At 46.2% G+C, this 25,853-nt stretch overlaps 1 protein-coding gene across 2 annotated transcripts in view; it reads left to right on the top strand.

Moving 5' to 3' along the window:
- Positions 1-25,853, top strand: part of UBA1 (ubiquitin like modifier activating enzyme 1) — a 77,215-nt gene that overhangs the window by 25,162 nt on the left and 26,200 nt on the right. Inside the window, exons 1-2 of one of the 2 annotated variants that reach the window (XM_060252022.1) lie at positions 7,782-7,941; positions 24,928-25,044. In XM_060252022.1, the coding sequence (XP_060108005.1) occupies positions 24,928-25,044 (117 nt within the window). In that variant the 5' untranslated portion in view covers positions 7,782-7,941. Of the gene's footprint in view, positions 1-7,781; positions 7,942-24,927; positions 25,045-25,853 lie in introns of those variants that run through there. The other variant, XM_060252023.1, reaches the window with a different exon arrangement.

Below are 25,853 nucleotides of genomic sequence, written 5' to 3'. Positions count from 1 at the left end.
AACATCTCTGTGTGAGTAAGGTCCACAAAGTATTTCACAATCCATTCTGGTTTGTTTTTGGGTCCATTCGGTGTATCAATGAGTTTTAAATATATTGATGTGTAACTTTTAGAGTGCTCAGCTTAACACACGGGAGTTCTTGTATTTGCACTCATTTTGTACCTTTTTTAACCTGTATTTATATATATGGCACAGAGTGGTAAAGCTTCAGTACTGCAGTTTGAATTCTCTGCTCACAACCTGAGTTTGATACCAGTGGAAGCTGGTTTCAGGTAGCCAGCTCAGGTTGACTCAGCCTTCCATCCTTCCGAGGTTGGTAAAATGAGTACCCAGCTTGCTGCGGGGGTGGGGGGGAGTGTAGATGACTGGGGAAGAAAACAACTGGTGCTTGCACAGGGACTACCTTTTTAAATATATTCTTACATTTGTCCTGATTTTGGATATAGGTACTTGTATGCAGAACCATAGGTATCTGGATTTTGTTATGGTTTTAATATTTCCTATACATAATTAAAATATAGTGTGTTTTTATATTAGCACTGTGTGTTTAGCTATATTTGGTTATTGTTTTCACCCTAACCTTCTTGGCAACCTCTGAAGCAACAGAAGTAAGTTTGAGTCCAGTGGCACCTTTTAAGACCAACAAAGTTTAATTCTGGGTAGAAGTTTTTGTGTGCATGCATCACATGACAAGTTGCTAAATTCTGCGCATTAATTCTTAGATTTTGAAATTGCATTTTAAAAAGTTCTAAAATTTGAATTTCCTTTACTGTCTTTTATGTGTGATTAAACTGTATGCTGGTTTTAAGTCCGTTATGAATGAATGAATGAATGAATGAATGAATGAATGAATAAGCGCTGAAGAAATATGCTTGCACAGAAAAGCTTATACCCAGAATTAAACTTTGCTGGTCTTAAGGTGCCACGGGGCTCAAACTTTGTTCTATGTCAAAGATAAGAAAATACCCTGTAGGTTATTCTATAGGATAGGGGTGTCCAAACTGCAGCTTGGGAGCCACATGTGGCTCTTTCACACGTATTGTGTGGCTCTTGAACCCCCCACCACCTTGTTGGCTGGTTTGGAGAAAACACTTGTGTCTTTATATCACTTATCCAAGCCAAGTCAGCTGGCAGCTTGGAGAATATATTTAAATTTAAAGTTGTTTTATATCCCCCTAACCCTCCACCATCTATTTTCCTTCCTTCCTTCCAAGAGCCAGTTTGGTGTAGTGGTTAAGTGTGCGGACTCTTATCTGGAAGAACCAAGTTTGATTCTGCACTCTGTCGCTTGTAGCTGCTGGAATGGCCTTTGGTCACCCATAGCTCTCATAAGAGTTGTGCTTGAAAGGGCAGCTTCTACAAGAACTCTCTCAGTCCCACCCACCTCACAGGGTGTCTGTTGTGGGGTGGGGCGGGGGGAGGTAAAGGAGATTGTGACCAATGTTCCATCTAAACTGTGGAATCTTGTGAGCAAAAATTCTACTTTGTGAGCTACTGGCATTAAAGTTGTGAGCTACTGCATAAATTTGTTTGCTCTAGGGCCATTTTTCCTGAGACTAACTTGTGTGAGCTGGAGGCTAAAAAATTGTGAGCTAGCTCACACTAACTCAGCTTAGAGGGAACACTGATTGTGACCGCTCAGAGACTCTGAGATTCAGAGTATACTGTGAGATAGAAATCATCATAATCTTCCTTCCTTCCTTCCTGCCTTCCTTCCTTCTTGCCTGCCTGGCTGCTCTCAAACATCTGACATTCATGTCTTGCCACTCTCAGACATCTGAAGTTTATTCTATGTGTCTCTCACTTTAAGCAAGTTTGGTAGGGTTGCCAAGTCCAATTCAAGAAATATCTGGGGACTTTGGGGGCGGAGCCAGGAGACTTTGGGGGTGGAGCCAGGAGACATTGAGGGTGGAGCCAGTAACAAGGGTGTGACAAGCATAATTGAACTCCAGGGGAGTTCTGGCCATCACATTTAAAGGGACAGCACACCTTTTAAAATGCCTTTCTTCCATAGGAAATAATGAAGGATAGGGGCACCATCTTTTGGGGTTCATAGAATTGGACCCCCTGGTCCAATTGTTTTGAAACTTGGGGGGGGGGTGGTATTTTGGGAAGAGGCACTAGATGCTATACTAAAAATTTGGTGCCTCTACCTCAAAACATAGCCCCCCCAGAGCCCCCAATATTCGCTGATCAATTCCCCATTATTCCCTATGAGAATCATTCTCCATAGGGAATAATAGAGTGCCCAGTAGACATTTCCCTCCCCCCCCACACACACGCTTTCTAAAGCGGGGGGAGGGCCTCCAAACCAGGGAATCCCCTGCCCCCTCCCTCTCTCTCACACAAAAATACTTACTGGGTCTTGTTCCTGCAGAACTTTACTTGATCTGAAAACGAAAGCAAAACAAAGGGAGGGGCCGTTCTCCGAAGCCCTTCCTGTTTCCTGCTTCCTGCTCAGCCTTAAAGGCACATATTTTAAAAACAGACCTGCAGGAGCTCTAAAACTACATGGCAATTGTGGGGGGCGGGGCTTCCCCCATCGGCCAGCTGGCTGGGGGTGGGGAGAAGCCTATAAAAACAGGGGATCCCCCGCTGGGACCTGGGGATTGGGAAGCCTAAAGTTTGGCCATCCCTGCAGTAGGAAGTTACAGTAGCTGTAAACATTAAGGTTCTATTTAAGAATTTTCTTCCCCGTGTTTTGAATTTGGACGCCTTTGCTACAATCCTACCTTCACAGAAGCTTTATTTGATGTTGTTGGATCAAATTTTGGTTTGACTTTGGTAACCTCTGACTGTTTGTCTACCAGATTGTCCCTACAGCAGTGATAGGCAGTGACTGGGGAGTCCCATCTGCAGGGCTTTTTTTTGTAGCTGGAACTCCTTTGCATATTAGGCCACACACCCCTGATGTAGCCAATCCTCCAAGAGCTTACAGTAAGCCCTGTACTAAGAGCCCTGTAAGCTCTTGGAGGATTGGCTATATAAGAGGGTGTGGCCTAATATGCGAAGGAGTTCCTGCTACAAAAAAAAAAAAGCCCTGCCCATCTGGCTTTTTGACATGCCAACTGTGGATGCACCGTTTCCCCAACACAGCACCCCCTCCCTCCGGCCATGTTTCAGGAAAGTGGCAGGTTTGGCTGGCTTATTGTTGATAGGTGATTCCCACCTTGAAGCGGTCAGTGGGGGGGGTGGGACAGGTAAGCCACAGGCATCCCTGGGGGGCACGCTTCATGCCAAGGATGAAAGTAAATGTGGCTCTTTGTATCGATGGCGGCTGCAAATGCAGCTCTCTCCAGTCTGCAGAGTGAGACCTGTTGCCCAAAGATGCAAAAACTGTTAGGGTGTTTTAGGTGCAGTCAGCTCCGTCTCTTCCCCCATATTTTGAGTATCAGTGTCTTTTTACTGATTGGCAGATAGGAGGATTACTGGAGAACAGGTCTTATCAGTGGCTATTAGCCATGGTGACTGAAGGGAACATCCACATTCAGAGGCAACTAAGGGTGATTAACACATGGAATTCACTGCCACAGGAGGTCGTGGTGGCTACAAGCATAGACAGCTTCAAGAGGGGATTGGATAAACATATGGAGCAGAGGTCAGTGACTATTAGCCACAACTTATCGTTGGAACTCTCCGTCAGGGGCAGTGATGCTCTATATTTTTGGTGCTTGGAGGGGGGCACAGTTGGAGGGCTTCTAGTGTCCAGGCCCCACTGGTGGACCTCCTGATGGTTTTTTGACCACTGTGTGACACAGAGTGCTGGATTGGAGGGGCCATTGGCCTGATCCAACGTGGCTTCTCTTATGCTCTTATATTCTCTGAATCCCAGAGCCAGGAGGCAACATCAGAGGAAGGTCTCGGCCTCTTGTTGGCCATCCAGAGGAACTGGCTGGTTGCAGTGTGAGGCAGGATGCTGGGCTAGATGGACCACTGCTCCAATCCAGCAAGGATTGGGAGCCAGTTTGGTGTAGTGGTTAAGAGTTTGGACTCTTATCTGGGAGAACCGGGTTTGATTCCCCACTCCTCCACTTGCACCTGCTGGAATGGCCTTGGGTCAGCCATAGCTCTGGCAGAGGTTGTCCTTGAAAGGGCAGCTGCTGTATGAGCCCTCTCCAGCCCAACCCACCTCACAGGGTGTCTATTGTGGGGGAGGAAGATAAAGGAGATTGTGAGTCGCTCTGAGATTCGGAGTGGAGGGCGGGATATTAATCCAATATCTTCATCAAGGCTCTTCTTATGTTCTTGTGATTTTAAAAATGTATATGGCAGCTCACAAAATTGGGGGGTGGGGAGGGAAAGACATAATAAGCATGATTAGTAATGAAACTGCTACAGCACCAACCCCAAATCAGACTTTTCCCTGCAGCCACTGTGGCCGGATCTGCCTGTCCCGCATTGGTCTTGTCAGCCACCAGCGAGCCTGCAGCAGACGTGGACTACTGCACCCTTCTTAAATCTTCGTTCGCGAAGTCAAGCCGAGAGAGAGAGAGAGAGAGTAATGAAACCCAGGGCTTTTTTATTCTTGAAAAAGAGATGCTGGAACTCTCAAGAAGGAAAAACACACGGGTGCCCCTCATGAACTTTTAAACGTTTTTTGAGGATTTTGTTTCTACGAAGAGGTGCCGGAACTCTGTTCTACCTCGTTTCCCCTAGGAAAAAAGCCCATAAAATAAGCCAGGGACATAAAAACAGCATCCCTCAATATCCAGCAGTTTTGAACTATACCTATAAAAGTTCTCCAGTCACAAGTTGATCGTAAAATCTGCTTAAAATGATAGAGCCTGCAGTTAAAGGGCTGAGTAAAAAAGAACTGGTCTAGCCTGGCAGCTAAATACTTCTTTACTCAACAAGTGATAAAAATATGGCACCTGCTGCCAAGGATGCAGTGATGGTCTCAGGCAGTGGTTGTTTTGTAGAAAAATAGGTGGTGGGGCTCATCCAGGGATTGTTATGCAGCTGCACCTACTATTCAATGGACAAGGTGGGGAGCAGGAGGGGGAACCGTCAGAAAGGTTTAGGAGCTGCGCTCCTGTGAGCTCCTGCTGAATTCAAGGCCTAGTCACAGGCATTTTTGTTGTTCAGTCGCACAGCCGAGTCCGACTCTTTGCAACCCCATGGACAAAGTCACACCAGGCCCTCCTGTCTTCCACCATCTTCCAAAGTCTGCTCAAATTCATGTTAGTGACATCAGAAACACTGTCCAGCCATCTCATCTTCTGCCGTCCCCTTCTTCTTTTGCCTTCTGTCTTTCCCAGCATCAGAATCTTCTCCAATGAGTGCTCCCTTCTCATTTGGTGGCCAAAGTATTTGAGCTTCAGCATCTGACCTTCCAGGGAAGAGTCACAGGCATAGATGGGCCTTAATTAGGCAGATTCATGGAGGGTAGGTGACTCTAAAGCGTGGACAAACTGTAATGTTTGTACATGATCCAGGTGTATCTGTCTGCCTTTGCCAACATTGGCTAAATGTGCTAAAATGATTTAAATAATTTACTTGAACTTGCATCAGAACATTTTCTAATGCAGATTTCTCCAGAAAACTATATCATTGGTGCCACCGCTGAAGAAGGCCCTGTTCTGTGCAGTACTATTATAAGCTCCGTAGGGAAAGCAAGATTCAAGCACTCCTTTTCAACTTCCTGAGTTCCCCAAGCATCCTACCCCAGCTCTGTGCCTTCTAGTCAAGTAGCCACATTATTCTATGGTGGCAAAAGCAATGCAGAATCCAGTGATATGCTCAAGAGTAACACACTTCCTTTTACAAGAGCTGTTGGAAGCTAGAGCCCGCATCACAAAGACATCAACCCCTGCCAATTTTTGAGACTGTGAATGACCTAGGATAGTAATTGTTTTTTAATGTTGCTGTAAGTTTTAATGTTTTTTAATGTTGCTGTAAGTTTTAATGTTTTTTAATGTTGCTGTAAGTTTTAATGTTTTTTAATGTTGCTGTAAGTTTTAATGTTGCAAGCTGTCCTGAGCTCGCTTGCAGGATAGGGCGGGGGGTGTAAATAAAAAAATTAAATTAGATGGGGCACTTTACAGAGTGAATAAGGAAGTACAAAAGGCCCCTGCCCTAGGGAGCGTACACTGTAGAGATCTCCTGCCACAGAGTGAATCAGAAGTCTTCTGCGCATTGCAGTAACCTCCAATTTGAATTTTTGCTGCTACTGATTTGCAGACAAACTTAGTCAAGACACATTCTCAGCTTGCCCTCATCTTTGAAATGGGGATATAAGGCTGATCTACCTGACAGGGTTGTTGTGAGGACTGCAACAGGATTTCATGACACAGTCTAAGTAATCACTGCCATCATGCAGCACTACACTTTAACAGGCGCACACAGGAGCGGAGCCCTGGAACCTCTCCGTTTTATCATGCTCTTTCTTTCTTACCCCCCCCCCCATTAAAATCCTTGCTTCTGGGCTCCATTGTTCAAACCCCCTGTGAGAATTTTGCTGAACTCTTAAGATTTGACAAACTTTCTAATATTTCCCCTCATCTCTCTCTCTCTCTCTCTCGGCTTGACTTCGCGAACGAAGATTTAAGAAGGGTGCAATAGTCCACGTCTGCTGCAGGCTTGCTGGTGGCTGACAAGACCAATGCGGGACAGGCAGATCCGGCCACAGTGGTTGCAGGGAAAAGTCTGATTTGGGGTTGGTATTTCCAACCATTTCCCCTCATAGAAAAATGGGAAATAACCAAAATATATAAAGCAGACAGAGGAAATCTTCATCATGCCACTGTGACCACATAAGAGAAAGTAATTTTAAAAGTATGATGGGATTAAAGTTTTATTATGACATTTTAAGGTAGATGCTAATCTGATCTGATTTAGTGCACCATCTGGTGATGTCAGGGGTGTGTGGCACATGCAAATGAGTCGTGCCAATGAGTCGTGCTAATGAACTCCAGCACCTCTTTTTCTGCAAAATGACCCCTGCACTTTATGAATAATATAAGATGATAGGCAGAGGTAATGGGATTGAGAGCCAGTTTGGTGTAGTGGTTAAGTGCGCATACTCTTATCTGGGAGAACCCGGTTTGATTCCCCACTCCTCTAATAATAATAATAATAAACTTTTATTTATACCCCGCCCTCCCTGCCTAGGCAGTCTCAGGGCGGCTAACAGGACATGCACATTGCACCTGCTGGAATGGCCTTGGGTCAACCATAGCTCTGGCAGAGGTTGTCCTTGAAAGGGCAGCTGCTGTAAGAGCTCTCTCAGCCCCACCCACCTCACGGGGTGTCTGTTGTGTGTGGGGGAGTGGAAGGTAAAGGAGATTGTGAGATTCAGAGTATGGGCGGGATATAAATCCAATATCATCATCATCATCATTATGGGATAAGGTGTTTTGGCCCAAATTCTCTTTTTGCTTGCAAATATCGAAGATAAAAATAATTTGTGCATAAAACGGTCTAGAAAGCGAGTGGGAAATGCGTTTGTCTTGGTTGCTTAAACAGAGCCGGTGTGAGTTCACAACTTCACAGTTATTTCCTCTTCGGGATGTTCTAGCGCTCGTGTCATTCCGCCTTTGCCTGAAACTCCGGGGGCGGGGCCTCGATACCGGAGGCCCCGCCCCTTGCCTTAACGTGTGTCGGGGGGCGTGGCTCCCCCGCATCGGGCCTTCCTCATAAAGGAGGGAAGGTCTTCGGGTCAGTGGGCGTGGTCTGCTCGTACGCTCCTCTCTCTTTTTAACCGCCTTAGCCAATCCGGGCCGGCGTATCCGTGACGGATGTTCTTTGAGCCCAATGGAGGTTTAGGCTGGCGGGAGGGGCGGCTCAGAGGGGGAGCGCCGCGGCGTCGAGAAGGTTTTTGTTCCGGGCCCGGCCGCCGCCATCTTGTGTCAGTGCGGGACGGAGGAGGAAGCGGCAGCAGGCGAGCGCAGCGGTGACTCGGCAGCAGCAGCGGCCGCGGCGGGGCCTGACACAGCCTCATTGGTAACGTTTGAGAGGGCCTTTCCCCGTCTCCCCCGGTTACCATAGTAACAGTAGGGCCTGACGGAGGATGCCGGTCTCCATAGAAACAAGTTGGAACCCCCCCCTCCTGTCTAGCCCTCCCCACCACCGCCGCTCAAGGCCTAGGTGCGGGCTGCTCGGCGTCGGGGACCGCGGCTTCCTCGGCCTTATGAGTAATGAGCGCCGCCCCTCCTTTGGTTTCTTTGTCCAGCATGGTGGGCATGTCGCCGGGTGGCGGCTGGAGGACCCCTCTGGTCTCCCCACAACAACAGCTGCCCCCCCCCCTTTGCCAGCTTCATTTTGTGTTTGGCTCCTGAGGGCTGACCAGCCCCGTTTCCATCTCTCTCCTCCCCACCAGTGTTCCCTCTAAGCTGAGTGTGTGTGAACTCGCTCACAGATTTTTAACCTTCAGCTCACACATTTTTGTCTTAGCTCAGGAAGGATGACCCCCCAGAGCTAAATAATTTATACAGCAGCTCACAACTTTCATGCCGGCAGCTCACGAAGTAGGATTTTTTTTTTGTCTTCGCTCAGGAAAAATGGTCCCAGAGCAAACTAATTTATGCAGCAGCTCACAACTTTAATGCTGGTAGCTCACAAAGCAGAATTTTAGCTCACAAGACTCCACACAGCTTAAAGGGAGCATTGCTGTCTCCCCCCCGCCCCCCCCCACTCCAAGTATTACCCTTTTGCTTTTCCTTCCTTTTCTTTCAGCAGCAGTAACACTCACCAAGGACTGGGAATCTCTCTTTCTCCACCCCTTAGAGCTTTTTGACCGTCCTTTCTTCATCCCAGTCCGTTTACTGCACCCCTCCCATCTCCCTTGTACCGTCTTTCCTCAGGAAGACAGGGGGTCCAGAGCTATACTCCCTCTAAGCTGTGGAGTCTTGTGAGCAAAAAGTCTGTTTTGTGAGCTACCAGCATTAAAGTTGGGAGCTACTACGTAAATTAGTTTGCGGCTGTTTTTCCTGAGCTAAGACAAAAAACTGTGAGGTGGAGGCTAAAAAACTGTGAGCTAGCTCACAGTAAGCTTAGAGGAAACACTGATCCAGAGAGAAACTGGAATAAAAAGCCCCCCCCCCAAATTCTTATTTCTTTTTCTTTCGGGGGGGGGGGAGGGTTTTCAGAGAGAAGCTGGAATAAAAAGACCCTCCCCATTCCCAGGAGAGAGGATGTTGCTGAACTGGGATTGGTTCTCTTCCCCCCTCCCCCAGCTAGTACTGGGGGGAAGTGGGGAGAGTCATTTCTGTGGGGTGGGCATTTTTGGGGAGGAGAGCCACAGAGGGGGCTCATTTCCCTCATCTTGTAGCTAATGGAGCTGGTGCTTTTAAAAGCAAAAGTTGATCCCAAAGCATAGCTTGTGAGGCAGAATCAAAAAAGATCAGCAGAACCCCATGTTGGTAGTTTGGGTGGGCATCTGGGAGCCAGCACTGTTCAGGACTGCTTTGATCCCCACCTGGGGACCTCTCCAGTTGACTGATGATGCATTGGATTCATATTGCAGGATCCTAGGATCCTTTGCTGTCAGGTTGTGGCTCTTGCCTAAGCGTTTCCTGTATACAAAGCATACAGGTTTCCCAAAACCAGATAAGCAACTTGTTTTGCTTAGGTGTCCCAATCCGGTAAAGAAACTGGGACTGGTGTAACTGTTTGTTTGTTTCAGATGGGTAACCCTGTTGGTCTGAAGCAGCAGAACAAAGGGCTTTATTTTCCTTCAGATCAGAAATTCTTACGTCCGTGACTGGTCATATACTTAACTTTTGGAAACTCGTGTTCCCTATGAAGTGTCTGTGGTGGTAGTCTCCTTTAGTTGGAAGGAATGGGACAAGAAGAATCCAGGTGCTTTTAGTCATTACGGAAAATAAGATTAGATCTGTTCAGCCTTTAAGCAACAGGCTTCAGTCAATATGAGAAATATTGAGTTTATCCTGGTTGGGAGTTAATGGGGGGGAGCCATCCTCAAGGAGATATTGGAAGAATTTTGAGTAAAAGAGCAACTGTGCTGAGTCTCTTGAAACTTCCTATCGGTGTTCTGTTCATCTTTTGCAGAATTGCTTGAGAAGATAGGTGCATTCAGCCATGAACACTTAAATACAAGAACAAGCTTACCTAGCTGCAGATATCTGTGAATCTCAGAGGAGTTTACATGTGGGTCGGGCAGTCTGCTGCCTGGAAGGGACTGTGCTTTGCCACAGGCAAGAAGCTAGTAGAAAGACTGTCCTACTTAGCATAAGAGTTATTGGCAGCATCTTTTTGGAATGTTTGCAAGGATGGTAGCTGTTGGCTGAATATGATTTTTGGGCCCAGTATTTAGAGATTGTCAGAAGTTGAGATATTGTCACCTTTCATACTTGAGTTTGGGAAGTAACTGATCTGACTCTATAACTTATAATTTTGAATCAACTTATCTTGGTTAGCCTCAAGGTGAGATTGCCTCTGCGTAGGGAGAAACTTGGAAGACAAAGACCATAGCGTCACTGGCTCTTGGACCAGTTTAGAGTAGGAAAACTGGTTGAATTTTATCTCCGCTTACCAGTTACATCTCAGGATTGTCCCGTGCCTTTGGGGGCTGGAGATGGAATCTCACTCGACTTTTATTTTGATCAGTGCTCTGATTCACATACGTTACAAGTGATAGGAACTGAGACTTCTGGCCCTACCAGGCCTCAAAAGAGTGAAAATACACAAGGCTCTTTGATTCATTGTTGACCTTTATATGAAATCCCATAGCGTGTGTGCTTTCCTGCATTCACTTTCCTCTTTGTAAAGTTACCCTGTTTCAGTGTAGGATTATGGGAAATATTAGTACAGGCATATGCGCTACAGAGTTTGTGATTTTGATCTTGTTGCCTGAATTAAGCTGCTTAAAGGAATTGTCCCCAGAATTGACACTGGTGGTTATTGTCAAAGGAGAACAGTAGAACTGCAGAAATTATTCCTGCTTGGGCTGTGCCATGCCCCTTTCTGATGTATAGTTACTTAATGTTGCATCACAAATACAGAAACTAGTCATAGTATCAGTATATATTGAGCGTCTTATGTTCAGTATTGCTGTCTCTCTCTTTCTTTCCTGCTCCACTGCAATAACATAATGGTTTGAACGATGCCTCTGTGTTGCCTTAATGGACTCCTTGAGGAAATACAGCCAGACCATATTAAAATGTCTGTGTTGTTTTGTTCTGTGTGAAAGTGTCCGTTTTGTGTTGCTGAAGTTGTTAGGCGGCAGCATTGCAGGCTGGAAAATTTTCCGAAATAGATTAGATCCAAAATAGATTAGATCAGAAATTTTCCATGGGCTATGTTTTCCATGCAAAAGCTTTCACCCTGCTTGTTTATCTGCAGCTATCGGGGTGGTTGTAATGTGAATTGATAATCTTATATGGCTAAAATGTGGAACAGGAAGCACGGGCAAAACCCAGTGCTTGTATGTGGCCCAGTCTTGCACATGGTATATGGTGCATCTGCCACCTTTTGCTATCATGATTCAAATTGTGCTAGCAATTTAAATTATTTAAATTCGAACCAGAAAAATTATCCAATTCCGTTTTTCCTGGTAAGCCCACATCACTGTCAGGCCCTGAGATCTTTGATCTCTCTTTGTTCCTCAGTCCCATTATGTCAAAAGACCAAGAGATGGACTTCTTAGCCAGTCTCCTCTGCTGTGCAAATTCCAGGTAGCTGGATTATAACAATCCTAACAACAAGAGATTCATCTTGGATTCTTCCCTTTGTAAAGACGCAGTAATCCTATCCTGTCTGTGATTTTTGTCGTAAAATTATAATATCTTCAAGTGAAACCATATCTCCAGTAGACTTCCCTCTGTATTTTTGTGCCTCGACAAGTCAGCCCTGGCTTCCAGCTCTTTCTCTCTCACTGGGTGGCAGGTTTATTGATTTTAACCAGTCTTTGGCTGGCATTGTGCTATGTGCTTCAACTTGCAAAGCCCTGATTTGATTCACAGAAACATTCAGCATGGTGGGCCTTTAGGGACACACTTTTGCAGAAGGGAATGTCTTGTCAGTACCGCATGGGAATATCTGCCTCCACATGTAAGATGGAGAGCTTTTCTTTTACTGGCAGTCTTCCTGAAACACTTGCCAGGGTATGAATCAATTATGACATAGGAACTTCTTTTTGTAGCCTTCTTAAGGTAGGAGATTATACCTGATGTGCCTGGCTACTCTTCCGAAAACAAGATTTGTGCCCACATTTTTAATTCTTTTCTGCCAGAATTAAATCAAGTGTCTGCATGACAGGCCAGATACTGCGTATCTGCCACACATTTCTGGTGAGAAGGGCTGATTATCTCCTGTGTGGGTGAGGAAAGAGGAGGATTACCACCTCTGTCTCTTAAACTGGTTCTGGGTGTCATGCTGGTTCTATAGTTTAACCTGGAACACTTTTCAAGTTAACTTCTTTCTCTGATATCTAGACTGAAATATAAAACCCTTGGCAATGCTTGTGGGTGGAAGGTAGCGCATTGATGCTCTTCATAGGTTTCCATTAAGCAAATACAGCGGTTCTCAGATTGTGGATTGGAAGCCAAAAGTGGGTCACAATTCTTGCAGATGGCTTCTAAGGAAGGATGAGAAGGAATAGAGTGAGTTGGGGAGGAGGCTTCCAAGGGTTCTGGGACTAGATGGCAAAGTTGGGTTTGCCTCTACAAGAAATGCGCAAAGGCAATGAAATATAGCCTGTTGCTCAGTAGCACTATGTATTTACAAAGATTAAAAAGGAAAATAGAATATTTGTACAGGGTTAACTGATGTGAAAGAACCCCATGGCGCAGAGTGGTAAAGCTGCAGTATTGCAGTCCTAAGCTCTGCTCATTACCTGAGTTCAATCCCGGCGAAAGCTGGGTTCAGGTAGCTGGCTTGAGGTTGACAGCCTTCCATCCTTCTGAGGTTGGTAAAATGAGTACCCAGCTTGCTGGGGGGGGGGGGGGGGAGTGTAGATGACTCGGGAAGGCCATGACAAACCACCTTCCTCGGGAGGTGGTGGGCTCTCCTTCCTTGGAGGTTTTTAAACAGGCTAGATGGTCATCTGACAGCAATGAAGATCCTGTGAATTTAGGGGTGTTTGTGAGTTTCCTGCATTGTGCAGGGGGTTGGACTAGATGACCCTAGCGGTCCCTTCCAACTCTATGATTCTAAGTCTGCCGTGAAACGTTGTGACAGCAGCGTCACCCCAGAGTCAGAAATGATTGGTGCTTGCACAGGGGACTACCTTTACCTTTAACTGATGTGAGATTCCTGTACTTTATAGGAGGGAGAGGGAAAGTAGCTTGGTGTTACTGTACTGCTTGGGACTTAATTGCAAAGTTAGATAAGAAACATGTCCCATTTCAGAAAGTTTGTGAACCAATGAGCCACGGTTGATCTGACCATGCCTTTTCCGCTTTTTGTTTGTGTTGTAGCAGCGTTATGACTGAGTTATTGACAGTGCGTGACCAAGGAATGCCTGAACTGTACTTATCCTTCAGGCATACCTGCAGTAGAAAGCCAACAGGAGTACCATGGTCCTTCCTCTAACAGGTAGACTAATTAGAACTGTCAGAGCAGACAGTACTTAACCTCGATAGACCAGTGGTCTGTCTCGGCATAAGGCAACTTCATGGGGAGGTTTCTCTGTGCATCTCCTATAGAATCCCTGTGCATTGCAGAGGATAGATAGATAGATAGATAGATAGATAGATAGATAGATAGATAGATAGATAATTTTATTTATATCCCGCCCTCCCCGCTGGAGCAGGGGGGATGCATCAGTTCGGAGCAGTGGCACCATTTGCAGACTCTGTGCATCCTGGAATGTGGCACCAGCACATGTGAAACATGTTAATGGAGGGAAAGAACAGTAAGCGCTTTCTGCAGGGAAGCCTGTCCACTGGCTGCTGAACTTTTCATCGCAGAAAGTCTAACTGGCTTCCATAGATCCCCAAGGTTTTCAGGAGTGCAGCTTAAAAAGTAAGTAATGGATTAGACCAGGGGTGGCCAGACTGTGGCTCGGGAGCCACATGTGGCTCTTTCACACATGTTGTGTGACTCTCAAAGCCTCACTGCCCTGTCAGCCGGCTTGGAGAAGGTACTTCTCTTTTTAAATCACTTCTCCAAGCCAAGCCAACTGGCAGCTTGGAGAATACATTTAAAGTTAAAAGTTGCTTTCTTTACCTCTCCCTCCTTCCCCCATCTATTTGTTTTCTTTCCACCTTTCATTCCTTCCTTCCAGTTCTCAAACATCTGATGCTCGTGTCTCGCAGCTCTCAAGCATCTGACATTTATTCTATGTGGCTCTTGTGTTAAGCAAGTTTGGCCACTCCTGGGTTAGACCATGCAGTGTTCAGAATCCAAGGGTAGGAGGCTCTTTCTGCAGCCCCCATTTGTGTAGTTTGTTGTTCCTTTGAGACTGCTTCCGCCAGCCTCTTAGGGGCTGTGTCGAAAAGGTACTCAGACTTCAGAAGACGCGACTAATAAAGCCGGAGCTCCTTTTCCGGCTCCTGGCCAAAGGATCACATTGTTTGGTAGCCTTTTAATTCAATTGCGTGCAGCCAGCCAAGCTAGCATTGCCTTTCTCATTGGAAGTGTGCCTTCTTAAACAATGGCTGTGCTAAAAATCCGCTGAGCCCACTGCTTACCTGCTTTTATTAGCCAGAGAACTGACTGCTGTAGTTTTCCTCGGCTGCAGCCCCCCCTACACACACACACAAAGGATGGATTAACTCTTGAAGAGTTAACGGAAATGGCCTCTAACCTTGCTGCAGACTCTTTGTCATAGTAACCCCAGCTGCATCAAGGACTGCTGACCCAAGTGGAGAGAATTCCTTGCATCAAAGAAATGTTGTTACAGAGCAGCGGTCCCCAACCTTTTTGGCTCCAGGGACCGATTTTGTGGAAGATAGTTTTTCCACAGACCAGGGTGGGGTGGGGGAATGGTTTTGGGATGATACAATTGTGCACTTTATTTCTATTAGTTTAGTGTGGTGGTTAAGTACGCAGACTCTTATCTGGGAGAACGGGGTTTGATTCCTCACTCCTCCATTTACAGCTGCTGGAATGACCTTGGGTCAAGCCATAGCTCTCACAGAGTTGTCCTTGAAAAGGCAGCTTCTGGGGAGAGCTCTCTCAGCCCCACCGGGTATCTGTTGTGGGGGAGGAAGGAAAGGAGGTTGTGAGCCACTCTGAATGTCGTCATATTATTATTATTACTACATTGTAATATATAATGAAACAGTTATACAACTCACAGGCCACGGACCGGTACTGGGCCACAGACCGGGGGTTGGGGACCTCTGTTGTAGAATATAAAAGGGGAGGAGGTGGTGTTTTTTAAAAAAGAACCAACCCATTGAGGGGTTTCTTACGGTAGTGAAAGTGGTTGCACCCATCTGGATTGTTCTGGTGGCACATAAGGATTCAGGGCACCGTTACTGCTGGTGTGGGCCTAATTCTGTTCTGTGCGTTGTCAAGACATGTCGCTCAAGAGTGTAAAATGGGACCTGTTCTTTCCCCATACATTGCTGTAATCTTCAGGTGGAAAACATAAGGAGTCTTTTGCAAGAACTTGGGGTCTGCGCATACATGCAGCATCTACATACAAATTACTTCTTTCTGCTATAGCTATATATGTCCCAAATGTGTGAAAGCTGAGGTTCCTGTCTTTATGTAAACAAACCCGTTCCTTCCCTCTGCCTTTATATGGCCATGCACTGTTGAAAGCTTGTAATTTTAGCAGTAAAATGATTGCTGGTAATTGTTTGACTTAAACTGACTGTGCGCCTATTAAACTGGCCAGTAGATCAGGCCTGACTTTGTCCAGTGAATCAGTCTCTCTGTAAAATCAGATACTTCCTTTGGGGTATCAAGATTCTTTTTCTCACCAAAGTTGAAAGGTTCTTCTTCCTTTTGCCTCTGGTCTCTCTGTAAAATGCTTTAGGACAGCCTAAAAGTTTAAAACAGGGGTGGCCAAACTGCAGCTTGGGAGCCACATATGTCTCTTGGGAGCCACATTGTGTGGCTCTCAACGTCCCCACCATTTTCTCTTTAAATCACTTTACCAAGCCAGCCAGCATCTAAAGTTAAAGCTTCCTCCCTCCCCTCAAACATCTGATGTTCCGGCTGGCTTGGCATAAGGAGGTGTGGCCTAATATGCAAACGAGTTCATGCTGGGCTTTTTCTGCAAAAAAGCCCTGTGTGGAGCAATGGTGACATCAGGAGGTGCGGCCTAATATGCAAATGAGTTCTGGTTGGGCTTTTTCTACAAAAAAGCTCTGAGTTTTTATGAACTCTGATAGGACAATAGTGAGAGGACTGCTTCTTCACACCAAGAAGCTCCAAAGTCTAAATGCTGTTGCTGCAAAATATCACTCCCTGCCCTTCCTTTAAGCAGGCACACGGAAAAGGGATAGCACCAGCAAATCTTAGCTACAGACAAGGTCATGGGGGCCAAGAGGCCATTCAATACTTTAAAGGTAAGCAGCCACATGAAGGGTTTTTACTCAGAAACATTCAAGAACAGGGGCAGTGTGATCCCCACAGCAAGTTCCTATGAAAATCTTTCAATTGCCGCTTTTGGCACTCACTGAAGTTCCCAAACCCATCTTGCAGTCTCACCTAGTCAGACCAGAATGTTACCAAGTCACCTAAGTGAAACCAAGTCTGCCATTTCCAGGAAGGGCCGTAATTGGTAAACCAGCCAGTTCGGTTCAAGGCCTCTGTGGCAACCTCTGTCTTTCAGTTTGGGGTTTTTGAAGAGTGGCTGGGTAGTGTCTTCGATCGCAAATGGACTGTCTTTGTCTTGGTGGGGAGGGAACACAGCCCATTTGAGAACAGATTGCAACTGTTTCCTCTTTGGTTTCAAAGCAACAATAGTTTGTCAGTGGATAGTGTCAGCATTGAGCCCTTTGCTTCACGCACCCAGTTCAAGGTCTCTGCTGCCTCTCAGGGTTTAGACAGAAGAGAATCGTGTCTCATCAGCATGCAAATAGCGTTTTGTGTTTTTCTAAAGAAGAAACAGGCTTTGTAGCCTAGCGTTTGATACCCTTGGTGTGTCTGCGCATGATGCTTACTTCTTTTTCTAAAGCCTTGGGTTTGATTTGATATACACAATGGGGCTTGAAAATGGAGCTTTCTGCAGTCCCTTGTTGTCTCCTCGTTGCTCTGATCCAGATGTCTGAAATGAAAGCCATACTTCAGGTTTCTGACACCAGCCCTCTCTTCTTGGGGTGGCTTTTTCTCACCGGGCAAAAGGCTTATACCGCCTTGGTGGTCAGAAAAGCTAAGGCGGGCCCTCTTTGCACGCTGATGCAAGCTGTCCTTAACTGACACTCCATTTCCTTGCCTGATGATTAAGGCATTCTGTTTCAAAGCCAGCAGGCAGCAGCACTTAGCGGAGAAGCCGAGTGGCGTATAATATGGATGGGAACATTTGCTTGAGCATACGGTAGCTGCCTGCCTTCACGCTGTTCAAGCAGGGAACCTTTCACTCGCCTCTGAAGGCTGCTTTCAGACTTTTCCTCTAGTAAGTGCACCCAAAATAAACACACAATGTACCCACGAGGCTGTAGCATGTGGGCAGCAATTGTGTTATTGGAGACAGGTATGAGTTTTGGCTGTGGCTCCCTGTCAGGGGGACAGATGGTGGTGATAAACACACATTTGCCTCGCCGTGACATGAGCAGCCACCCTGAATTTAGAAGAATTTATAAGCCTTATTTTAACCAAGCATGGAACTTGTGTCCTATACTCCCTCGAAGCTGGGGGATCTTGTGAGCAAGAATTCTACTTTGTGAGCTACTGGCATTAAAAGTTGTGAGCTATCACGTAAATGAGTTTGTTCTGGGGCCATTTTTCTTGAGCTATGACAAAATGTGTGAGCCAGACGCTAAAAAAACTGTGGGCCAGCTCATACTAACTCAGTTTAGCGGGAACCCTGCTTGTGTCCATCATTTAATCCAAATAAGCTGAATCAAATCTGGTTTTAGCTTGCGTAGAATGATTTTTTTGGGTGCTGTGTACTCTTTTCAAAGTTAAATGTTCCTTAGTTTCAAAGCAACAATATTTTGTCAGTGGATTTTTCAGCATTGAGGCATGCCACTTTTTTACTGCTGAAATCATTTTGATCTCCTAGCATTGTGGCAAGCTCATGGTTGGTTCATCTTTTTAAAAATATGTATATAATTTTCTGATCTTGGTGCCCACTAAAATGTTTGGGGTAGCTTCTGGGGGCAGACAACCTCAGTGTAAGTATTTGGAAGAAAGAAAAATTGTGGGAAAACCGATGGTTGTACTCCTACAGCTTCATATCCTTAATGTTAAGCACATGGAATGCTGGCTCAGTGGTAGAGCATCTGCTTGGTAAGCAGAAGGTCCCAGCTTCAATCGCTAGCATCTCCAACTAAAAAGGGTCCAGGCAAATAGGCATGAAAAACCTTAGCTTTGAGACCCTGGCTGCCAGTCTGAGTAGACAATACCAGCTGAATCAGACTGGACCCAGGGTCTGATTCAGTAAAAAGCCAGCTTCATATGGCATCTGGCTTACAACTTTAAAAAAAAAAAAAACCAAAACTTTGGTTGGAAATACACAATGGGGCCATATCTCCAAGGTTCAGCTTTTGTAATCCCTTGTTGCCCTTTTCTTGTGCTCTGATTTGCGTGTGTATCAAGTGCCGTCAGGTTGCAGCTGACTTATGGTGATCATGTAGGGCAGATGTGTCGAACTCAGTGATTATGAGGGCTGGATCTGACATAAATGTCGCTTGGGCAGGCCAGGCCGTGTGCGCTATAAAATGTAATGCCTAGTGCCTAGGGTTGCCTTACCTTTGCTGGAGCAGGGAACTTTGGAGGGTGTTCCAGGTATGGGAGGGGACATCATGCAACATCCCCAATGCTATGACATCACCCAGAAGGGACATCCTTGTGCCAGGGATGGTCTGATATTTGGGTAAACTGTGGTTCTTACGGCCCTAGTGTCATAGAGTATGCCTAAACCGTGGGTTTTTTTTTTCAGCATCAATGCGATAGACAATACTGTAGCATGTCCCTGTTTGGGGTGAAGCTTCCCCGACTGGCCAGGTGGCTGGCAGTGGGCTGAAGGGTTTTCATGGCACCGCTGCGGGAATGGCAACCCTGTCAGTGCCTGCTATAAAGAACATAGGGAAACCTGATTAAGAATATTATTTTTTCACTCAAAATACATACTTAAAACATTAACACTCTTAACAGTATTTCTTTACCATATCTGATGCCTGGCCTTCCACTTTCAGCAACCACATTAGCAATGGGAGAGGACATAATTCACAGCCTTGGTCATCTGGCAGCAGGGGTGATGCTCGCAGTGCAGATAAGAGCCCTGGACGAGCTGGTTCCAGCCTGTGGACCATTTGTGTGACACTCCTGGGTTTTCAGAGCAAGAGAGTAACAGAAGTGGTTTGCCCTTTTCATCTTCTGCATAGTGATCCTGGAGTTCCTTAGTGGTCTCCCATCCTAATATTGAGCAGGGCTAATAATGCCCCATGACACAGAGTGGTAAGCTGCAGTACTGTAGTCCAAGCTCTGCTCACGACCAGAGTTCGATCCCGGCAGAAGCTGGATTCACGTAGCTGGCTCAAGGCTGATTTAGCCTTCCATTCTTCCGAGGTCAGTAAAATGAGCACCCAGCTTGCTGAGGGAGGGGGGTGGAGTGTAGATGACTGGGGAAGGCAACGACAAACCACCCTGTAACAAAAAGTCTGCCAAGAAAACATTGTGATGTGACATCACTCCATGGGTCAGTAACAACTGGATGCTTGCACAGGGGACTGCCTTTACCTTAAATCCTGTTTATCTTCCTGGCTCTGATGAGATTGGGCTAGCCAGGATCATCCAGGACAGGACACTTGAAATTAAGGTACTTCCCACCTTGGCAGCATCATAACCCTGCCGTGTCTCTGAGTGAGCAGGTGAGGAGCCTTCTTACCTCTTGTGCCTTATCTTGCCCCAAAGGGGGTTTCCAGTCCCTTGAATGTGGACAGTGGATAGGGGGAGGAACCTATGATGAATGACAGCTGATTTCTACAAGCAACAGGGAGAAGGTCTAAACATATCAAACCATTTTAGAGTATAGAATGCAGAGACAGAAATATGGGATTGGAAAATATTAGGAAGTGGCCCTTTACCAGTAACAGTGCTTGGCACTTACTTAATGCAGTCGAAGAGATCCTCAGAATGCTCTCTTAGCAATCCTTAGGGAAGTTCATTTAGGGAAGTTCGTTACGACTGCAGTGCAGGTGTAAAGGCCAAAGGTAAGAGTACAGTAGTGACTTGAGTAAGCCACTTAATGAGTTCAGGGCTAAGGTGAGGCTGCACTCTGGATATCCTAGCTTAGAGCTCGCTGAAGTACACTATTATGATTTTGTTCTGGTCCCAATAGGGTGCAAAGCTTTTATTTTGTGTTGCAGCTAGGTTTTCTCTAAGCTTTCCCCAATTGTGAGGAGTATGTCCCAGATTCCCTTCTTCTCCGTCTCCCCATCCTTTCCAGCAACCCTACAGATACTCTTTCCTCCCTCCCTTCCCTATCATGCTCTATCAAGACAAGACTGATTTAACAGATGGCCTTGCCTGCTAAAAGGCAGCCAGTGCCTGGGCCTCTCTTGCTTGCATCTTGCAGGCATGGCTTGCGTTTTCTGGTTTCCTTCAAGCTGAGGAAACACAGTCACTTGTCACCGACTTGCTGTGTCACTGTAGGCCGCCCGCGTTGGGGGACAGAGACACAGTTACTCTGAGCTTGGCTTTCGGCAAAGCAGCCAGGCGCTGTTGGAAGGGAACGGATGCGCCAGGGAGGGAAGGGGGCTGCGGTAGTGCTGCAGGAAAACCGGCAGCTGTTGGTTCTGTGGGGGTGAAAGGAGAAGAGCAGGCTTGCTGCTGGGGGGTGCAGGAAGCCCGGCTGCTCTCCCAGCTGTCTCAGGCCTCAAGAATAAACATGAACCAATCTACGAAGCCTGTGGGTAATTTTTAACTTGGCTTTAGGGAGGAGGTGGGACTTTAATGTCTGGATCCGGAAGCTCCAGCGGGTGCAGAATGCAGTAGTTCAGCTGTTGATAAGAGTACCTATCCAGGCACACATCCGGCACCGGATCCCCTTCAAGGTTTTAGTTTTGACATTTAAAGCCTTACGCGGCCTGGGACCGACATTTACGGGGCTGCCTCTCCCCACATGTGCCTCGAAGATCATTAAGATCTAGTACACAATACCTGTTGACCGTACCTGGTCCGAAGGACATCCGACTTGCCTCAGCTATGGCCAGGGCCTTTTCGGCCTTGGCCCCGGCCTGGTGGAATTAGTTCCCTATGGAGACCCGGGCCCTCACTAAATTATTACCTTTTTGCAAAAAAAGGGTTATTCCGCCAGACCTTCGGTTGAGGTAGCAGGCATCCTATTCCATCGACTGGCCTCTATGCAGTGACATCGTTTCTGCTGTGTTACCATCATTTATTTTAATTAGTCACAGATCTTAGCATGTTGCAAATGAATTTAGCCACGCCACCATCCGCAATGGTGTGTGTGTGTCTATATATATATATTGTTTTGACTGTATTTTATATGTTTTTAATTGTATAATCTGAGTTATTGTTTAATATGTGATCTGCAACTGAGCCCATTCTGGGAAAGGGTGGAATACAAATAATCTTTAATAATAATAAATAATAATAATAAAATGGAACAAGGCATGGGGGTTGGCCTCCTTGGAGATGTTTCCCCCATTATCCAGAGTTATAAAAAGCAGTAGTGAGGAAGGATTTTTTAAAATAATGCTTTTGATGATTAAATTAGGGCTGAACAGGAGTTAGACAGCTTGAAATTGGCCCTGTAGGCTGCTTGTCTTGCTATGATGGATTGGAAGTTCAATCAGCTGGCCTAGGTTCCAAGCCAGAGAAGACCCTAATAAGGAGTCCCCTCCTTTGGCTTTATTCCACTACACCCCAATACAATAATTCCTCCCTGATGCTGGCAACTGCTAAAGACTTTGATATATGCTTGCCTGGTCATCTGTATCTACCTAGATCGGGGTGGCCAAACTTGCTTCCACGCAGAATAAATGTCAGATATTTGAGAGCCACAAGACATGAATGTCAGATGTTTGAGAGCTGGAAGGAAGGCAAATAGATGGGGGGGAGAGAGATGGAAAGAAAACAACTTTAAATGCATTTTCCAAGCTGCTGGCTGATTTGGCTTGGAGAAGTGATTTAATGAGAGAAATCCCTTCTCCAAGCCAGCCAACAGGGCAGCAGGGGCCTCAAGAGCCACACAATATGTGTGAAAGAGCCACATGGGGCTCCCGAACCACAGTTTGATCACTCCTGACCTAGATGCCATTGCTGTTTCTTTAAAAGGGTGCTCTGTAAACCAAGAACTCACTTTCCCGCTCCAAGTTGTCACAGAGTCAGGGGAAGTCCAGTAATTTCTGGTGGGTTGTTCAGCACCTGCTGGGACTTTCTGGAAGGAACGCTGGGCTGGGTGAAGCTAGCCTGATCTTGGCAGGGTCTTCTTAATGTTGTTAAGCAAGAGTGCTTGCTCGGAACAGCTTAATGTAGATTATGCTTTCACCATTAAGGGGCCTTAAGCTTGCGCTGTTGTGTTGTGGGTTTCAAGCGCATTAGTGTACCTGAGCCACTTGTGGGAAGGGCGGGATACAAATCATAAATAAATAAATAAAAAATAAAGAGGCATTCTAGTTTGTGGGGCACGTACATGTTTTTCGGCAGAATACTCAAGGTTGAGATCAGCCCATTCCGGCATGATGTAACCTGAGTGAAATCTGCCCTGTTTGGATGCATTCACGCATTACCAAAGGCAGCGAGTCTTTCCCATTTAGTCTTTTCAGTTTACAAGTTGTAACTTTATAGAACTGTAACTATTTAGATTAGGGGTGACGAACTCATTTGTTATGAGGGCCGAATGAGGCCGTGCCGGGCTGGGCCATGTGTGTCATAAAATGTAATGCCACGTAGCAGAGGTACAAACGTGATAAAGGACACAGACAAACAAAATTAAAGATTTTGTAAAAAAACGTAAAACATTAGCACTCAATCTTAAAGTGCTTTCTTTGTATCTCTCCCATGGGATCCAGGGAGCTGGGCAAAGGAAGCTCTGGCTCTTTCCTTCCTTCCCCAGGAGGGGGAGGAGCCTCAGCCAATAGAAGGAAGAGAGGCTTGGCTCAGTAGCTCTGCTGTGCGATTGAGAGAACCTGGTAAAGCAGGCTGTAATGCAGAAGGAAGCAAGAGACAGGGAGAAGGAAGCAGACAAGAGCCAGTTGCTTGGGGGCCTGATAGGAGCCCTCCAGCCACTCCGTGGGACCTGATTTGGCCTCCAAGCTGCATGTTTGACACCTCTGATTTAGACTGCAGCCGTAGAAGGCCTAGCTGTGGAATTGAGTCTTGTTGAATTCAGCAGGATGGACTTCTGAGTAGAAATATACTCAAGTTATGACTCTCGGGTGGCATAATAGTTAACTGGAGTAACACGGTGAGAACCAGCCTCAACTCTTCACTTCCTTCGTCCTTTGTGAACTGCAGATGCTCTTCTGCCTTCAGACTTCCTGTAGAATCTCCACCTTAAGAGCTGTTAGAAGAATTCCTTTGGCCCCTAAGAGGAGATCTGGTTACGTCATGCAAATAGCCATTACTAGGAAGCTCCTGACCTAACCTTTGCCAGCTACAGACTGACAGATTGTTTCCCAGCTGACTCATTTCCAGCCTCTCCCAGGGCTGGCCCTGTCTACGTAGCTTTCGGTTCTTTCTGGAGAGATCTCTGCCAGGAGGGAACAACTTTGAATGAGGTTACTTGGTTCCAGCATATCTTGGATGGGCAGCCAGCCCCCTGACTTCTGGGGGTAACACAGAGACGTGGTAATTTTCCATAGCAGGATATACCTCTTTGGGAAGCCATAGCTAGTGAAAACAGTTTGTCTGAATTTTCATTCCTGTACTGGAAGGAGGACTGGTTATTAAAGCAGACACACTGCCTTTCCCTTCTGGCCTGGTATTTTACTGTGCCTCCTAAACAAACCCGGGAGAAATCATGGGCCTCCAAGAGGCTCTCTGCCTTTGTTGACTTTCTGGTGCTGTTAACATCCAATGAAGTGCCATGACTGCAACGTTTTGTTGTGTTGTTGACCGTTCGGAATAGCCTTGCCTGCCTGCCACTGAAGGCATCCCTGTTTCCTTCAGCTGAAGGTGCTCTGGATCTTGTGGTTTCAGGAGAGGCATTTTGGCAGCCAACAAGGAAGGGGAAGGTGTTGGCTTGGATCCCAAGGTGCTATTCCATTGATAGTGTAGCAGCTCTTTGGACAGAGTAGCATTGCTGCCTGAGGAGGGGAGTGAGATCTTTGCCAGTCTTCCACCCCCTGCTGCTGCAGACTCCCAGCTTGCCTCCCCCATCACTGTTTCTAGGGTCCCATGAGCCTGCAGGAGCAAAATTGGGAGGGGTGACACAGAAGTTTCCTGGCGGGGGGAGCCAGGAAGTTCATCCTGTACTGCAGGGGTGGCCAAATTGTGGTTCAGGAGCCACATGAAACTCTTTCACACATATTGTGTGGCTCTTGAAGCCCCCCACTGCCCCATTGGTTGTCCTGAAGAAGACATTTATCTCTTTGAATCACTTCTCCAATCTAAGCCAGAGAATGCATTTAAAGTTAAAAGTTGCTTTCTTTCTACCTCTCTCCCTCATCTATTTTCCTCCCTTCCTCCCTCCCTCTGAGGTTTATTTTATGTGGCTCTTATGTTAAGCAAGTTTGGCCACCACTGCTTCCCATGCCCCATCTATAGCAGTATTTGTTTTTCTCCATGCTCCTTATTTGCCGTATAAAACGGCAGCCTGTGTATTGTGTTTGCCCCAGAATCCTATGCAAAGCAAGTCTGTGAATTGGGTGTGTCTTGTAGGCTATAGACCAAGCCTTGTCATCCTTACAGCTGTCTCTTTCTGCTGCTTGCATTCAGATGTCCAGCTCGCCGTTGTCCAAGAAGCGTCGCTTGTCTGAATCTGAGACGAAGACGGGTTCAAACTGCTCCTCTGGCAAATCGGTACAGACTGACCTTCGCGAAGCGCCTGCCAACGTAAGGCGATTGGGTTGATGGGGGGGGGAGGTGTCCAACCGTGACCTGCTCTGCTTATATGAGGGTACTGTCAATTTGATAGAGGAGCTAACAAAGGTCTACAGCAAGATCCCTATGTGCTTGAGTAGTATGTCTGCCAATTTTTTCCTTCTTCATTACTGTTTTTGTGACAAGTCATAAACAGTGAGCCATCATCACACACTTAAAGGGAAGCCTAAGATTTACTTCCTGAGTTACAACATACTTTTGCTAGAGCCGAAAAAGATTTAGCCACACACAAAGTTACTTGTTGGTGTTCATCTCTTGGTAACCAAGAAGTCTTAGCTTCTAGAGAGCTGGAGCCTTTCTTAAGCAAAGGAAAAACCAGTTCAGCGCTCAAACCTGAAAATTCAGGGCAATCCAAAAGAATACTGTCTATAGAGTCAATTTGGTTTCTACCGCACCCACCCACAGAATCTTTTGTAGAATACCATTAAACCTTAACAACGCCGTTGATAGCAAGGTGTTCAAGCACAAAAGCATAAGTTTGTACTTTGGAAGAGGTTATTCAAACGGGTCGTTTGACATTTTTATCAGGAGAAGAATACCAACTGATAAGGATGAACACAGTCTTCAAGCTCTAACCACCTACTTTTCAGTAGCGTCTGGACTGTACGTGAGTGCAGTACTTTTCCCCACAAGCATGGCTGGTAGCGATTTGCATATGTGGGAGAGAGTGAAGAGGTGCATTTGGAGTTAACCTTCCTTTAGACTTTTCTTCCAAACCCTTAGCGTTAATTGCAGCCCCTTTTACTTTCCCACACAGAACT

The sequence above is a fragment of the Heteronotia binoei genome, chromosome 13 (assembly GCF_032191835.1).
Source record: "Heteronotia binoei isolate CCM8104 ecotype False Entrance Well chromosome 13, APGP_CSIRO_Hbin_v1, whole genome shotgun sequence".
NCBI lineage: Eukaryota > Metazoa > Chordata > Lepidosauria > Squamata > Gekkonidae > Heteronotia > Heteronotia binoei.
Note: the sequence above shows the minus strand (reverse complement) of the source record. Positions and strands in the feature narration are given on the sequence as shown.